General features: G+C 49.1%; 1 protein-coding gene and 1 long non-coding RNA gene across 6 annotated transcripts in view; one reads left to right on the top strand and one right to left on the bottom strand.

Annotated features, from left to right (window-relative positions):
- Window positions 1-290: 290 nt before the first annotated feature.
- On the bottom strand, window positions 291-5,072 carry LOC148124656 (uncharacterized). The gene is made up of 2 exons (XR_015739649.1): window positions 4,982-5,072; window positions 291-3,864 (listed from the first exon to the last, which is right to left on the bottom strand). It is a non-coding gene; the product is annotated as an uncharacterized LOC148124656 (long non-coding RNA).
- Window positions 4,866-17,280, top strand: part of SLC7A4 (solute carrier family 7 member 4) — a 19,196-nt gene continuing 6,781 nt past the window's right edge. Inside the window, exons 1-3 of one of the 5 annotated variants that reach the window (XM_026717118.2) lie at window positions 4,866-5,150; window positions 6,994-8,080; window positions 12,547-13,223. In XM_026717118.2, coding sequence (XP_026572903.2) covers window positions 7,099-8,080; window positions 12,547-13,223 — 1,659 coding nt within the window. In that variant the 5' untranslated portion in view covers window positions 4,866-5,150; window positions 6,994-7,098. Of the gene's footprint in view, window positions 5,289-6,833; window positions 8,081-12,546; window positions 13,224-17,280 lie in introns of all 5 variants that reach the window. The other 4 variants (XM_087913582.1, XM_087913585.1, XM_087913584.1 and 1 more) reach the window with 4 other exon arrangements.

Here is a 17,280-nt window from a genome sequence, read left to right as displayed (position 1 = left end):
AATAAATATTGGACCCTTTGGTATATTTAATAGGCTAGTGGCATTCAGGAATATACATTATGCACAGTTTTTATTTGGAATGTTTTTAACAGAAATCTTTACCTAGATTTGTAGAAATTGTACAGCAATATGAGTATTCTGGTGCAGAATAAATTAGTGTTAAGTCTAATGCGGTGTCTTTGAAACTTGGTAACCTGAAGATGTTAGGACTTCAACTCCCACAATTCCCCAGTCAACAACCTGGGAGTTGGTCTAAACATGAGAATTGGAAATAAGGTGCTTACAGATAATAGGTTAAAAATAGGACTTCTTTATTGTTCTGATTCCATTACATATTTGTGAAGAATAGAATGAGTAAGAGGAGAGGGCTACACAACAAAAAAATTTATTAGCCAAGTGAGATTGGACACACAATCTCCGATGCATAAACTCAGTGTATATACAAACAAGTAATAGGTCATAGATCATAATTACAATCATTAATCATACAAACAATTGACAAATCATAAATCAATAATAGAAGAGAGGAAAGATGAGAAATGAGAGTGCTCGGGGAATTAAGTGTTCAGCAGAGTGATGGCATGGGGGCGGGGGGGGAATCTGTCCTGGTGTTCAGTTCTGGGATGCAATGCCCTATAGCCGTGTATTAAGGGGAGAAGTTGAAATAGATGATGTCCGGGATGTGAGGGGTCTGTGGATATTTTCACAGCCCTCTTTCCAGCTCCTGCAGTGCACAGGCCCTCAGTGGAAGGCAGGCTGGTTGCAAAGTTTTTTTTCTGCAGTCCTAACTCTCCGTTGAAGTCTGTATCTGTCCTTTTGGTTGCTGTGCCGAACCAGACAGTTATAGAGGTGCAAATGACAGGCTCAAAAATTCCTCTGTAGAACTGGATCAGCAGCTCCTGGGGCAGCCTGAGCTGCCTGAGTCGGTGCAGGAAGAGCATTCTTCCTTGTGCCTTTTTAATGATGATTCTAAGATTAGGTGTCTATTTCAAGTCCTGGGAGATTATAGAATCCAGAAATCTGGAGGTCTCCACTGTTGATATTGTGTTGCCTAATACAGTGAGAGGTGGTAGAATAGGAGCTATCGCTAGTTGTTGCTAGGAATATAGTTTGTTTAGTGGAAGTGAATTATTTCATATTGCTTGACCCAAGCCTGCATTATCAAGAAATGATAGAAAATATAAATTTGTGAGAAAGGTTAAATGCAATGGAAAGGAAAATAACTTTAAAAATTGATAAATTTTGAGGGTTTTTGCCCAATTCACTTAAATATTTTAATTGATTTTTTTGTTAACAGAACACATTCCTAGGATTTGTTTTGTGGGAAGCCTCCCCCCCAAGAATGAAATATTTTGGGAAATATTTAAAAAGCAAATATTTCCCTAAAGGAGAAATGGAGAAACATGTTTTTAGAGACAGAAAGCAGGCTCCAGTCTTTCTTAATAGCCCACAGCAAATGTCAGCACTTATGGAGAGAAAGAGCTTATTGAAAGAGGAAGCCAACTATCTAGATGGCTCCATTCATAAGCAAAGCAAATACTGCATGCTGAAACCCATTCAAGATAGGATATTTGGCAACACCTTGCAGCAAAGTTTGACAACTAACAAAAGCAGAATGGTAGGATTAGTACAAGCAGCCTCTCACCCAAGATCTAGCACAGGACGAAAGCCATTAGTCACAATAGGAATTGCCCAATACCCTTTCAGATTCACTGCATGATATTCATTGCACGATATAAAAAATCCTGGCACTCATCTAGTTAATTGTTGAGCTGACCCGGAACCAGAAACCCTGGTGGTTCTGTTCACCAGTAAATGGGACTGTCCAATCAAGCCTCCATATTGTTTCCAACATCTTTCTCCCAGCTTGGAACTGAACCAGATGGATTGTTCTCCCAACAGTTTTCTAAAGCCATGTTTTTCATACAAAAATGGTGTTTTTAATTTGTACTATATGAAAATCCTAAATCTGTACCACTGCAAGCCCAGCTTAAAAATTACTGCTGGGCAGCGTTTAAAGCCATGGCAAGTCCTTTCTTCCAAGTACCATAGGAACTCTAAAATTTAAAGCAACAATGAATTCATTTAAGGAAATTAAAGTGTAAAAGATTGAAAGTGGGATAATTAGATAATATTGTTAACGACGTTATTAAATTGGATAATCATGCATTTAGAATACACAAATGATTGCTGAATCATGTGGCATTGAATTTTAAGAAATACTAAATGTTTCTTATTATTTTAAATCTAAATTAGACCAATAGAAAATTATTTCTGGAAGTGACTCTATTCCTCAGCAGCTGTTTAAAAATAGTTAACAGTTATTCTTAAAACTGGCAAAGTAACAAATTTGAACAGACTTCCATGTGGAAATGGAAATTCTTGCATGGTTAGTGGTGAACTAATGTTGGAGGAGGAAATTGAGTTTTAAAAATGTGAATATGCTGCTAAATTATATTCCAGAAATCTGGAATTCATCTATCTGAAACGCCTTGAATATATGGTGCTTAGACTTAGGGAAAAAGGGATGATAGATGATGGCAGGTCGGCTAAAAGAAAATTGTCCATTCTCCCGCTGAATTGGCTGTGTATGGTGGGAGAAACCCAGCTGGACAAAATAAGTTTTTATTATTCTCTATTCATTATTAGATTTGTGTGCTGCCTGTATCATCTAGGTAGTTCCAGAGGGCCTTAGTTTAATTTGCTACTTCAAAATTGACTATAATTACTTCCATAACCAGGAGTCTATTTTTGATACTGTAAAATTTAGAATTACTGTAGAATTAATAATTACTGTAGAATTTACAATTCTATTTTATTCTCTTTTTTAAAAAGCCAATGCAATCCTAACTTGCATTAACAGGGATACAATCGAGATCAAGGGAGGTACAAACCAATAAAGTCTTACACTTAGGCAAGAAAAACCAAAGGTACACATACAGACCGGGTGAAACCTGGCTTAATAGCAGTAACTGAGAAGGATCTTGGAGTCTTAGTGGACAACCAGCTAAATACGAGCCAGCCGTGTGTAGCAGCAGCCAAAAAAGCTAATGCAATCCTAAATTGCATCAACAGGGATACAATCAAGGCAGGTACTAATACCACTAATACCACTCTATAAAGTAAGACCACACCTAGAATCCTGCATCCAATTTTGGCCACCACACTATAAAAAAAAACCTTGAGGAAAGGTGCAGAGAAGAGCAACCAGGATGATTAGGGGACTGGAGGCTAAAACATGAACGGTTACAAGAACTAGGCCTGGCTAGTCTAGGGAAGAGAAGGACCAGGGGAGACATGATAGCAGTCTTCCAATATTTGAGAGGCTGCCACAGAAAGGAGGACGGGGTCAAGCTATTCTCCATAGCTCCCAAAGGCCAGACAAGGAAGAATGGATGGAAACTGAACAACCTGGAAATAAGGAGGAATTTTCAGATAGTGAGAGCAATCCACCCATGGAACAGAAGTCGCCTTCGGAAGTTGTAGGAGCTTCATCACTGGAAGCTTTCAAGAAGAGACTGAACTGCCATCTGTCAAAAATAGTGTAGGGTCTGCTTGGGCAGGAGGGTTGGACAAGATGATCTCCAAGGTCCCTTCCACCTCTGTTAATCTATACATTTGTGCATTATTCTGGAACAAAGTAAAATAACTTGCTTAGCATTTTACTGTGTCTTTTAAGTCGACTCCTGGCAACGGCAATTTTCTTGGCAACATTTTCAGGAGGGATCTGTCCTTCCGCCTCCTTCCAAGGATCGAATGAGAGACCCAAGAGGTCATCCGGCTGGCACTGTGCCTAAGGCGGGACTGGTTCTACTGGTTTCTGTCCTTATTCAGGACACCAAACAAGTTCCCTTGGCGCATTAACTGTGGTTAAAAGGCAGCGCGTTAAGTTTTGTATCCAATTTCTATTTGCTTATTTAAGTAGTTATTCAGTTGTCTTACAAGGAGAGAAAAACAGGCTAAGATGAAACAACCATTAAAATATACAGTTTAATAAAATAATCCTATCCTGGGGAAAATAACATCATACAGGTAACTCCTTGCATTAGAACAGTTCATTTAGTGACCAAGGGCACTGAAAAAAGTGACTTAGGACTATTTTTTCCACTTAGCGACTGTGCCATAGTCCCCATGGTGATGGGATCAAAATTTGAATGCCCTGCAACTCACTCGCAGTTCTGATGGTTGCAGTGTCCAAAGGTCACGTGATTCCCTTTGACGACCTTCAGACAAGTGAAGTCAATGGGGGGGGGGGAACCAGATTCACTTAACAACCAGGTGACTAATTTCATGGCTTCTGTGATTCCCTTAACAACGGTGGCAAGAAAAGTCATACAATGGGGCCAAACTCGCTTAACAAATGTCTGACTTAGCCACAGAAATGTTGGGGCTCCATTTTCGGTCATAAGTCAAGGACTACCTAGGGAATTCTGGGAGTCAAAGTCCGCCAGGCTTCAAGTTGCCAAGGTTAGCTGCGGAATCCTGGGAGTTTGGGCAGGGGGTTGAACTAGATGACCTACAAGTCCCTTCCAGCTGCTCGGATTATCTGTTACCTGAGTTGAAGTTGCCAAGGTTGCAGACCCCTGGCCTAAATCACCCTCCCCGAAAGGGCCTCGACCCGGTGCCCCGAGAGGAAAAACCGACTGAACCGCTTCCTCCATCGCCCAAACGGGGAAAAAAAGGCCCCCCGTTCAGACGTTTAGCTGGGGGGGGGGGCTGTCTCCCCGTGTCCTGGAAGCCCCGAGCCCCTTTTTGCACCCCAGAGCCTCTCCGACACGCCGCTCGCTTGCACGGGACCCCGTTCCCCTTAACCATGATGGTTTGCCCCATTGGGCAGCCCGCAGGGACCGGAGCACCTGCCGCGGGGCTTCGGGCGGGGCCGGCGACGCGGCGAGACTCCGCCTGTTGCGTGGCCGGCTCCTCTCCAGGCCCCCATTGGAGAAGCCGCGGCTTAGCGGATCTCTAAGCCCCATCCACTTACCGGCAGGGAGGCAGAAGCCGCCTCCGGAGCGCCCCCGCCCTCCCCGCCTCCCCGGGCATCTGCTGCGCCCGCGGCCTCCGCCTCCCCGCCCGGATCCTTGCAAAGCGGTGACGCAGCAGCAGCAGCAGCCCCGGAGGGCGGGCGTGGAGCTGCCAGCGGCGCCGGACAGGTAAGGCGGCAGAGCCGGGTTGCGGGGAGGACCGGGCCTGGCGCTCCTCTACCTGGCGGGGTGGCGGCTGCTGGGGACGCCCCGCTCTCCCCCTCCAGGCCCCCGGAGCTGTCCAGGCTTTGGCGGAGCGGAGCGCAGGTGGGTGCCAGAGGGATGGCGAGGCGCTGCCCCGGCAGCCAGCCAACCCCCGTTGCTCGTTCGCTTCCCAAGGGGGGGGCAGAAGGGCCACCGCAGGAAACCCGCAGGCCCCTTTTTCCTATACGAGCTGGGAGGGAGTCCTCGAATTCCGAGGGTCCCACCTGCTGCTCCCCCGGGAATCTCCTTCCGAGCATCCCTGGAGGCTATCCGGAAGAGATTGGGCTGCCCTTTGTCCGAAATGGTGTAGGGAGGGGTTGGACTAGATGGCCTACAAGGTCCCTTCCAACTCTGTTAATCTTTCCTAATCTAAATTGGGGGAGCTTCATCCCTGGAGGCTTTCAAGAAGAGACCGGACTGCCCTCTGTCCGAAATGGGGTAGGGTCTCCTGCTTGGGCAGGGGGTGGACTAGATGGCCTACAAAGTCCCTTCCAACTCTGTTAATCTAACAGAGAGATTAATTTTAGCCACATCCCTGCACAGCTGAGCCCCAGGAGCTGCCCTGTCTCTGAGTGGCTGACCCCAATAAAGGGGCTCTGCAATACAGGTAGTCCTCAATTTACAACAGTCTGTGTAGTGACTGTTCAAAGTTATAACAGCCTTGAAAAATGTGCCTTAAGTGTGGCTTGAAGTCCACAAGCGAAGCTGGCTGAGGGATTCTGGGAGTTGAAGTCCACAGGTCTTATAGTGGCCAAGGTTGGAGACCCCTGTGCTAGAGCAACACCCCTTTCAGGAGGCCCAAAATGGATCCTTCCAAAGGTGAGCCTTTCTGGAGAGTTAGCAAGGTTCTCTCCTCCTCCTCTCCCCAGATGGCTTCCTGGAACAGAGGTGGTCTCACCCGGGGTCTCCAACCTTGTCAACTTCAAGAGTTGTGGACTTCAACTCCAGTTGGCTGAGGAATTCTGGGAGTTGAAGTCCCCAAGTCTTAAAAGTTGACAAGGTTGGAGACCCCTCGTCTAACTGGTTTCCAGGAAAACAACTTTCAGAACAGGAAAGGGGTCTTGGAGCCGTAGAATTGCCTGCAGGCAACCCAGCCCTGTTTGACTCTAGTGAAGTAGGTTGTGTGGATCCAGACACAGGAATCCCTTTGCTCCCTCCCTGCGTGCATGGATGGCATCTCTTCCTGCCTAAGGAGGAGACAAGTGTCTCTCTGTCTTCTGCATTTTTTTGCAGGGGATGTGTGTGAGCCTCTCACCGGCCAGGGTGGTCTATGAGGGGCAATCCAAGGAGAAAGTCACCTGCTCAAGATTCCCGGGGAGACTCCCAGAGCAAGGGGGGGGTCAAACTCGATTTCATTAAAGGCTGCATCAGAGGGGTGTGTGTGTGTGTGTGTGTGTGTGTGTGGCCAGGGTGGGCATGGCCAGCTCAACGTCACTCGGGTCGGGGGTGCCTGTGGTGGCTTTGAAAGCTCTGCCAGTGAAAACGGAGCTCCGGAGGCCCCAGGTTGGAGGCCCCTGCGCTAGCAACAGAAAGCCTGGCGGGAGAATATCCGTCTTCCAGCCTGTTTCCAGCGACAGGTGCTGGCTATTGTCTCCTTGGCCCTTTCAGGACAGACGGAGCAGCGGCTATTTAGAGAATCTCGGAGTGTTCACACACACCCTTTCTTTGCCTGCTTCGTACCCAGAGGAAGACCGGAAGAGTGGAGGGGGAGAAATTTGGCTTTTTTTTCTACTTCTTGGCCTAGTTTTGTTTTTGTTTTTGCCTCTAGCAGTGATTTCATCTCTTCTGGGACCAAATTTCTTTCTACCGTTTGGGCCAGGAGGACACGCTGCCTGTGGGTGGTTGAAGGAGGAGAAGGGCCTTCTTCTCCGAGATGGCCACCAGGCGGCTTCGTGCTGGAGACCTGGCCCGCTTTTGCCAAAAGCTCAACCGCGTGAAGACTCTGCAAGATGACCTCATGGAGACCTCCTTCAACCGCTGCTTGAGCACGGTCGATCTGACGCTGCTGGGCATCGGCGGGATGGTGGGCTCCGGCCTCTACGTGCTTACCGGCACCGTGGCCAAAGAGACTGCTGGGCCGGCCATCGTGGTTTCCTTCATCATTGCTGGCATTGCCTCTCTCCTGGCCGCCCTCTGCTATGCCGAGTTTGGGGCCCATGTGCCCAAGACGGGCTCGGCGTACATGTTCACTTACGTCTCAGTGGGCGAGATCTGGGCCTTCCTCATAGGTTGGAATGTCATCCTGGAGTACATGATTGGTGGGGCCGCGGTTGCCAGGGCCTGGAGTGGCTATCTGGATTCCATTTTCGACCACAGGATCAAGAACTTCACAGAGACCCATGCTGGCACTTGGCAGGTGCCTTTCTTGGCCCATTATCCGGACTTCTTGGCCTCTGGCATTGTGCTCATCGCCACGGCCTTCATTTCCTTCGGTGCCCGGTTCTCCTCTTGGCTCAACCACGTCTTCTCGGCCATCAGCATGGGAGTCATTCTCTTCATCCTGGTGATGGGATTCCTCCTGGCCAGGGCCCAGAACTGGAGCGCCAGTGAAGGAGGATTTGCCCCTTATGGCATCTCTGGCATCATGGCCGGCTCAGCCACCTGTTTCTACGCCTTTGTGGGCTTTGATGTTATTGCCACGTCCAGCGAGGAGGCCCGGAACCCGGAAAAGGCCATTCCGAGAGCCATCGCCATCTCACTCAGTCTGGCCACTGGAGCATATATCCTTGTGTCCGTGGTGTTGACGCTGATGGTGCCCTGGCATTCACTGGACCCCGATTCAGCCTTGGCCGACGCCTTCTATAAGAGGGGTTATTCCTGGGCAGGGTTCATTGTGGCCACCGGTTCCATTTGTGGTAAGTCCCCTTAGGCCTGGGTCACAAATACCCTCTGGCTGGCACCTGATTGCCATTTCTGCCCCTTCCAGAGGTGGGGTTCCGCTGGTTCGGGCCAGTTCTGGAGAACCGTTCGTGGAAATTTTGAGTCATTTGGAGAACCAGCAAATCCCACCTCTGACTGGCCCCACCAACCCCATCTCTTCTCTGCCTCCCATCGAGTCCCAGCTGATCGGCTGGGTCTTCTTTGGTTGCCCTGCACAGGAGAACGGAGCTGGAAAGCAGGCTAGTGGGGTGGGGAGGGAAGGGGCATTTTGCAGTATCCTTCCCTTGCCACGCCCACCAAGCCACGCCCACAGAAACACTAGTAAAAAAAATTGAATCCCACCAGTGGCCCCTTCCCTTTCAGAGTAGAGTAGAGTAGAATAGGGGTTGCCAACCTTTTTGACCTCAGGGACCACCAAACTCATAATTTTAGATCCCAGGGACCACTAACTGGTTCTGTGGGTGTGGCCTAATTTGTGGGTGTGGCTTGGTGGTCATGTGACTGGCTGGGCATGGTTTGTATGTAAATATTATAAATATTTATATAAATATTGAATTTTTTTTATAAAAAAGAGCAACTTTTACGCAAAATCAGGCAAAGCAGGCAGGCAGATTGAGTTGCCCACAGAATCACAGATTCATTCAGAGATCGATTTATCTGCCATCGGCTACCTGAGTCTGTCACATAAAATTTGCTTGCCCTGAGTCTGCACTGAGTTTGCTTGAAAGCAAACCTTCAGTCCTAAGGGAGGTTCGGCTGTACTTAAAAGCAGAGATGAAGATTTAAAGACTAGCTAGAAAGCAAGAAATCCAACCATTTCCTGCTTCCTAGCCAATCTAAATCTCCCGGCACAGCAGAACAGATGATGGTCGGAAAAAGGAAAAATAGCAGTTTAGCAAGCAATTTTACTGAGTAAGGAGTGAGTGGCTTGGGAGGGTTCCTGTGGGCCATGTGGGCAGTGCAGCCTTGTGTTTCTGCGCAGCCTGGGTTAATTGCTTTGGGGGGGTGCTCTGGGAGTGAGATTTCTCTGAGGCCCACCAAAATTTTCTCATGGCCCACTGGTTGGCAAACTCTGGAGTAGAGTAGAATAGAATTAGAGTAGAATTAGAGTAGAGTAGAGAGTAGAATAGAATTAGAGTAGAGTAGAATTAGAGTAGAATAGAATTAGAACAGAACAGAACAGAATAGAATATTCTTTGTTGTTCAAGTGTGATTGGACACACAAGGAATTTGTCTTGGTGTAAATGCTCTCAGTGTACATAAAAAAAAGAGACATTCATCAAAAGTCAAGAATCATCAGGTGCAACACTTAATAATAGTCATCGGGTATAATAAGCCATCAAATCATACTAGGAAACAGTCAATGTAAATCATAAGGATACAAGCCACAAAATTACACCACTATGGTTTTCTCTAGCCTTCCTCCTAATGTGACCTTACCAAAGAGGGCTCCTCTGGGTGGGTTGGCACAGGATTCAGGGGCTGGTAGGATAGACCAGGACATGGTCCCCTCCAAGCACCAGGACTGAGCATTGCCTGGGCAGTTAGCCCACACAAGAGGTTACACAAAGATGCAATATAACTATGCCTAATCCTAAAGTAACTATGCCTAACCCTAAATGGATAGGTTGGGGCCTGTGATTAACAGAAAAGCACCAGGTTAGAGGATGCTGCCTGCATGCGAGGCCACTTAAAAACTAGAGAAAACAGGAAAGGAAAGACTAGCAAGGATTTTGTGATGAAAACAGGAAAGGAGGTGTGGCACAAAAGCAATAAAGTCACAAAAGTAGGTAAAGTCCCTTTAATTCCTCCAACTTGGCCCCCAATGTCCAGTTATCATCAGCTAGAGAAAAAGCTCTCCCAAGAACAGTTTTTAAAGAGAAGAAATTCCATTTGAACCCAAAGTACATCTAAATTATAAATAAAAGCCAACACAAACCATGCTGCAGCAATTAACCAGACAGGGCAAGATAAGGAATTGCAGACTTCAAAAGATAACGAAACACACAGTTGAGAGGACACCAAAACCTAGACAAGACTTGAGAAACCAAGATAATTCACTTTGCTTCCAGAAAGGAGCTGTGTGCAAAACACCCTTTTTAAATCCTGTTTTCCCAGCTACAGCTAATGAAGGGAATCAGGGCCCTTTTCTCCCCCGTAACCCACGTTGCTCCCTTCTCCATCCCTCCCTGCATGCCCTAGGATGAAGAGGGGATGGGCCTTCCTCTGAACGCCCAGCCGGACTGTGCCCTTCCCCAGTTTCCCCCACAGCCACCAGAGCCCCACTCCCATTCCCTATCAGCTGCTCGACCTCCCCCTCGGAATCAGATTCCACCAGGGGCATGACAGATTTTATGCTTGCATGAAAAGATCTTTCTGTCCCTCCCTGTCAAGTTAGCATTCAGAATTGCCCTGGTTGGAGATTGGGGTGTTCGGTTTTGAAAAAAGGAAGTAGAATGGGTTTCAACTGTCCCACTCAGCCATCTGGCAAAGAAAGACTCCTGGCCATTTGTTGTTGTGTACTTTACTGAAGCTTAAGTGGTTGCGCTGAATCTGAGATTTCCCTGTGCAAACAATACAAAGTATATGTTTCTCTTCCCGCCTCTGCCATCCTTCAGTTATCTGCAAATGTCCAATCAGGTGCTTATATATTGTTCAGGAAACAGGTTCTTGGTTCCCAGCTCTGCATATCAATAGCAATTGCCCTTAGACTTATATACCACTTTACAGGGCTTTATAGTCCTCTCTAACCAGTTTACAGAGTCAGCTTCTTGCCCCAAACAATTCTGGATCCTCATTTTATCCACCATGGAAGGATGGAAGGCTGTGTCAAATTTGAGGGAGGGAGGAAGGAAGGAAGGAAATAGCAATAGCCGTAGACCAAGGGTCTTCAAACTTGGCAAGTTTAAGGCTTGTGGACTTTCAACTCCCAGAATTCCTAAGCTAACATGACTGGAGGAGGAATTCTGGGAGTTGAAGTCCACAAGTCTTAAAGCTGTCAAGTTTGAGGACCCCTGCCTTAGACTTATATGCCGCTTCACAGAGCTTTTACAGTCCTCTCTAAGCAGTTTACAGAGTCAGCCTCTTGCCCCCAAGAATCTGGCTCTTCATTTTACCCACCTGGGAAGGAGGGAAGGCTGAGTCAACCTTGAGCCTGGTGGGATTTGAACTGCCAAATTGCAAGCAGTCGGCAGTCAGCAGGAGCCTGCAGTACTGCACTCTAACCACTGCACCACCACAGCTCATGGTTGACCTTGGCTGGCTGGCTGGCTGGCGTTTCTCACAAGGCTCAGCTGGGCTTCCCTCCTCCCCTCTCTTCTTCCTTACAGTCCAATCTCCCCGCATCCCCGGTGCTCCCAGGAAGTTTCCCTGGGGCCCAGGAAGGCAAAAAATGGAACTCAGAGAACACCCCCCCACACACACACACACGTCCCTTTTTGCCTCCTGGGCCTCAGGGACAGCGAGGGGGATCCCGGCACAGTGGATCATAGGAACAGCTGATTGTCGGGACGAAAGAAAGAAAGAAAGAAATGCCTTAAGGAGTGACTGGGCAGAGGGGGGAGGGGCGGGGGGAGAGGGGCGGGGCCAGCCAGGGGCACGATTTGCCAGTTCTCTGAACCGCACAGAATCATAACCGCCGGTTCTATAGAACTGGTCCGAACCGGTAGAATCCCACCGCGGGGTCCACCCTTGGTGTTTATGTGGGGGTGTCTTCTTTTTTTATGTTAGCTTTCCTGGCTTTCTCTTCTCCTGCCCACCCCCCAGTATCCAATGGTGCAGGTTGGCTGCCCACCCCCAAACAAGACAGCTGCAGCAAGACGCACTGACTTAGAGGCTGGTCTTCTGCAGAAAAGGGGCTGACCTGAAGGCACAATTTGCCACGGCCAACTCACTGCAGGACAAGAGTTACGCTAATATCAAAGAAATGGTGGAATAGAGTCATTTAGGAAAGGATGCAAAAGGAGGGACAGAATGAAAAGGAAATGGCAAACATTAAAACCATCATCATCTCCTTTTTACAATCCCATAATACCTTGTGAGGTGGAGTCTGGCCAACTGAATGGAGGTAGAAGAGTGTTTCCTGGCCGGATGCCCTTCCTGTTACCAATGCAGAGTTTTGTTCAGCAGATCTATTCTCATTGTGCCCAGAGAGAGAAATCTACTGCCTCTACTTAGGATCGAACCCACAGAACTCCTGATATTGAGCCAAGAGCTCCACCTCTAGGGCCACCACACCACTCCAATGGCAAAAATTAAAATAATTTATATTCATTTTAAATAATTAAATGGAATTCTTAAATTGTCCTGCAACGAGTTGTCTCACGGTGAGTTGGCCGTGGCCGGTTGTCCCATTCTCTGCGGGCACCACCACCTCCTGCAGCACCCACCCCCCATCCTCTTGGAGGCCCCTTGTGACCACCGGCATGTCTTTCCTCCTCAGCCATGAACACCGTACTCCTCAGCAACCTCTTCTCCCTGCCTCGGATCGTCTACGCCATGGCCGAGGACGGCCTCTTTTTCCAGGTGTTTGCCCATGTTCACCCCCGCACAAAGGTGCCCGTGGTGGCCATCGTGGTGTTCGGCTTCCTCATGTCTGTCCTCTCGCTCATCTTTGACCTGGAGGCCCTGGTCCAGTTCCTCTCCATTGGCACGCTCCTGGCCTACACCTTTGTTGCAGCCAGCGTGATCATCCTGCGCTTCCAGCAAGCCAAGACAGAAGCTCAGGATGCCGCCGGGAGGAGCGAGGCCGCCCCCACACCGGCTGAGCCCGGGGGTGCCAGCGAACCCAAGGAATACGAGTCCTTCTCCGATAAGCTGCAGCTGGTGGGAAAAGAGAAAGCGGGGAGCTTGCGCGAACCAGGGCAGCTGAAGGCCGCCTTCGAACCCTACCTGCAGTTCCTCGGTGATTTCTACCCTGGCGAAGTGGTTGCCGTGGCCGTGGTCGTCCTCATGGTGTCAGCCCTCTGCCTGGCCTCCATCCTGGTCTTTGGGAAGACACAGCTCCACCTGCCCACCTGGAGCTATGCCTTGCTCCTCTTGCTCTCCAGCCTGGCCTTCACGGGCAGCCTCGTCCTCATTGCTGTCCATGAACAGAAGCAGACCACCCCAACGTTCCAGGTGAGGGCGGCGGGCTCAGCAGTTGCCATGCTCTGATGCAGAGGGGGAGGGGTGTGAACGGGGAGGGCGGGGGGCAAATGCACCACCTTCCTCAAGCCCAGCTGGGCGGCCCTTGCGGTTGACCAAGTTGAAACTCTGCAAGGAAATTGGATCCTGGCAGGGCTGGGGGGACAAGTCCTTCAATCCAGCCCGCAGAGATTGGGAGACTTTCCTGGCTAACGATGCCCCAGGGCAGCCCCCCCCCCAACTTGGCAACTTTAAGACTTGTGGACTTCCATTCCCAGAATTCCCCAGCCAGCATATTGGCATCCTTCAGTCTTCAGAGACTGTGGTATTGCGCTATGAAAGCGGTAACTGCCACTTCCTGTGTTGTTTCCATGCTGTGTGCAAAGCTGGAGTTTCCGCTCCAGAGCCCGAGGCCTGGGTAACTCAATATGGAGGATAAACTGTTACCCAAGCAGCGGGTCTCCCCCCCCACCCCCCCCCCTCCACATCACTGAAATAGTCTGATGGAACGGCAGAGCATCGCAGGAGTTACCAGAACGTGATTGTATACAGTCGCGAACTGCTTCTGGGACTCCAGCTCCGGATTTTGCCTCGAGGTTGAACTCTTGAAGCCTTTTGCAAGAATAGACGTAGCCACAAGTCAGTGGAAGTTTGAAATCAGGGTTTCCCTTCTCCTAGAAGATGCTTCTACCATTTCTCTGCCGCTGGGGCATAGAGCCCTCTTCCACCTTCTCCTGTAACCCTGGAAAGGGGCGCTTACGGGGTGCTACCAGCTGGGCCGGCTGGATCAAGGTCTTTTTAAGGAGGTCTTACTCCTCTGGCAGTAATAAGAAGAAGAAAAAGGCAGAGCTGGCTGGAGAATTCTGGGAGTTGAAGTCCACAAGTCTTAAAGTTGCCAGGTCTGCCCCAGGGCTTACGGGTTGGTTCTAACACTGCATTGAGCCATGATTAAGTATTATCAACTCATTTGGTGACCACATAGATGGGTTTTTTCCATGAAAATGACTAACAGGGTTTAATTTTAGGAGAGTGCGTTGGGCAAACACTGTATCCCCAGTGCTGCTTCAGTTTTCCCCAAAGTAGGTCCTTCAGCACATCCTTTGGAGCTACTCACGGCTGCTTTCTGCAAATAAGGTCATCTCTTTCAGGAGACAAAATCTCATTGTTTGCCAGAACCACGATGGGCCAAATCCTGTGTCAAGAGCCCTTCAGGCATCAAAGCCCTTTTGCACATCTGCTGAGAGCTGAGCAGCAGCTCCAAGGATGCTCATGTCTCCCAGGCAGCCCTAAGTGGCCTTCTGGTCTCCTGCCAGCAACGTGCTGTGGCTTCCAAAAGAGCCAATGCAGTCCTGGACTGATCAATAGAGAGCGAGCCTCAGAATGCTGTGAAGTTGACATTTTATGCTGCACTGCTAAGACTACGCCTGGGATACTGCATCCAATTCTGATCAGCACAACACAAAACAGATACTGGGGCCCTACAAAGTGTAGAGAAGTTGTTGTGGCCCATCGGCCGCCGGCCCCTCTGGCACCCAAATCAAAGGAGGAGGAGGAGGAGGAGGAGGAGGCGTGGGAGTCAGGGTCAGCATCAAGGCAACCTGAGAGCTCCGAGGGGGAAGAGGGAATGGAGCTGTCAGAGAGAGCGGGGGGTGGGGGGGCAGGGCCTGTACCATCTGTCAGCCCTCAGGTGGAGAGTCAACAGCCCCCAAGTCTGGAGGTGGCTGATGAGGAAGAGGACGAACAGCTGGGTCCAGTGCTTGATGTGCAGAAGGCAGAGGAGAGGAGAGGAGAGCAGTGGAAATCTATGGGCTGGTCCTTGGGACAGAAGAGCCACTGCTGCTAGCTCGGGATAAAAGGCAGGGGCGGAGATGAATAGGTGTGGCAGACAACTATTCATCTCCCTGCCGGGTGGACTTATTAGCCTGCGTTGAGAGAGAGAGAGAGAGATAGACTCTTTTTGCCGGGGCTGCTGGCGCTCCTAAGAAAGAAATCTGTGACTTAACCTCAGAGGGTTTGTCGTGTCTGGGGAGCCAGGTCAGAACAGAAGAGCAACAGGTAAGGGATCTGAAAGATAAACCATATGATGCATGGCTGAGGGTACTAAGTATCACGAATCAAGGCGAATATATGTCCCAGGATAATGTTGCAGGATCCAATCTGTGTCAGTTGCCAGGACCAGCAGTTTCGTTATCCAAGCTTTTTGACTCATGCCGGAGTCCATTTTGGGGGAATCCTGCGCTCACAGAGAAGTTCCCTGTGGAGGGGCTCCAGCACAAGTCCGAAAGCCCAGAAGACACTTCTGGTCCTGGAGACTGACCCCGATTGGATCCAGTACTAGGTATGTCTAGCCCAAGGCTCTTCAACCTTGGCAAGTTTAAGACTTGTGGTCTCCAACTCCCAGAATTTCTGAGCTAACATGACTGGAGGAGGAATTCTGGGAGTTGAAGTCCACAAGTCTTGAAGCTGCCAAGTTTGAAGACCCCTGGTCTAGCCTAACAAAGAGAAGAATGAGGTATGATACAATAGCTGTCACAGAGACGAGGGGGAGTCAACTTATTTTCCAAAACACCTGAGAACAGGATAAGAAGCTCACTAAAGGAAGTACCAACCTAGAATTAAGAAGAAATTTCCTGACAGTGAGAACAATGAATCAATGGGACGTCTTATCTCCAGAAGTTCTGGGTGCTCCACAACTGGAGGTTTCTAAGGAAAGATTGGACAACCATTTGTCTGGGAAGGAATAAGAACTCCTGCCTTGGGTGGGTGGGGGTGTTGACTAGAAGACCTCCAGGTCCCTTCTGTTGTGGTCTGCCCATTGCCAGCAGAGCTGGCGAAAGACTCGGACAATAAGGAGGTTGGGGAGGAACACGGGCCAGTCCTTGAGTTCTGGGGGAAGGCTCTGATGGATGCTCTGGATCGGAAGCAGAGATAGAGCCAGGGCCACCCGACATTTCCCAGCTGCCTTTGGAGTCAGAGATAAATGGGGAAGAAGAATAGCTGGGGCCTGTTCCAGATGCATGTATGTGCAGAGCTGTCAGGAGAGGAGAATAACTGAGGAACTCTGGAATGTGGGTGCTGAATTGTCCTTCCCTGGCAAATAAATAGAAGCAAAAGGGGAGTGTGATGACCCAGGGCATGGCACAAAAGTAACAAAGTCACAAAAGTAGGTCAAGTCCCTTTAATTCCTCCAACTTGTCCCCCAATGTCCAGTTATCGGCTGGAGAAAAAACTCTCCCAGGAACAGTCTTTAAAGGGAAGAAATTCAGTCCGAACCCAAAGTATATATAGATTATAAATAAAAACCAACACAAACCACACTGCAGCAATTAACAAGACAGGGCAGGATAAGGAATGGCAGACTTCAAAAGATAACGAAACACACACAGTTGGGAGGACACCAAAACCCAGACAAGACTTGAGAAACCAAGATAATTCACGCTTTGCTTCCAACAAGGTGCTGTGTGCAAACACCTTTTTAAAATCCTGTTCTCCCAGCTGCAACTAATGAAGGGAATCAGGGCCTTTTTCTCCTCCGTAACCCACATTGCTCCCTTCTCCATTCCTCCCTGCGTGCCCTAGGATGAAGAGGGGGTGGGCCTGGGTTTTTGTCTGAATGCCCAGCAGGACTGTGCCCTTCCTCCACAGCCACCACTCCCACTCCCTGTCAGCTGCTCGTCCTCCCCCTGGGAATCAGATTCCAACAGGGGCATGACACAGAGTGGTGGTTGCGGGAGACAATAGTTCATATTTCTTTCAGATTTGCTTTTCATAGTTCGTGCCTCCGAGATCCCTTGCCAGGAATTAATTTACAGCTTTGCGACTGGAAGCTCTGGGTCTGGCAATTATCTAAGGACTGATAAGGTCTGTTCTTGCAATTCACCCTTGGGAGGATTATTGCTGGGATTTTTCTGTGTGTGAATGCCATGAATTCACAACAACTAAATAAAGAGGGGTTTTTTTGGGGGGGGACAAGAGTCGGTTTCTCGGTTCTGCTAAGGCTGGGTCAGAACCACTTTGGGGCCTAGGATTCTATGGTCCCTGCCCTTTTTCC

The sequence above is a fragment of the Pseudonaja textilis genome, chromosome 15 (genome assembly GCF_049901715.1).
Source record: "Pseudonaja textilis isolate UNSWEBS1 chromosome 15, rPseTex1.2, whole genome shotgun sequence".
NCBI classification, from domain to species: Eukaryota; Metazoa; Chordata; class Lepidosauria; order Squamata; family Elapidae; genus Pseudonaja; species Pseudonaja textilis.
Note: the sequence above shows the minus strand (reverse complement) of the source record. Positions and strands in the feature narration are given on the sequence as shown.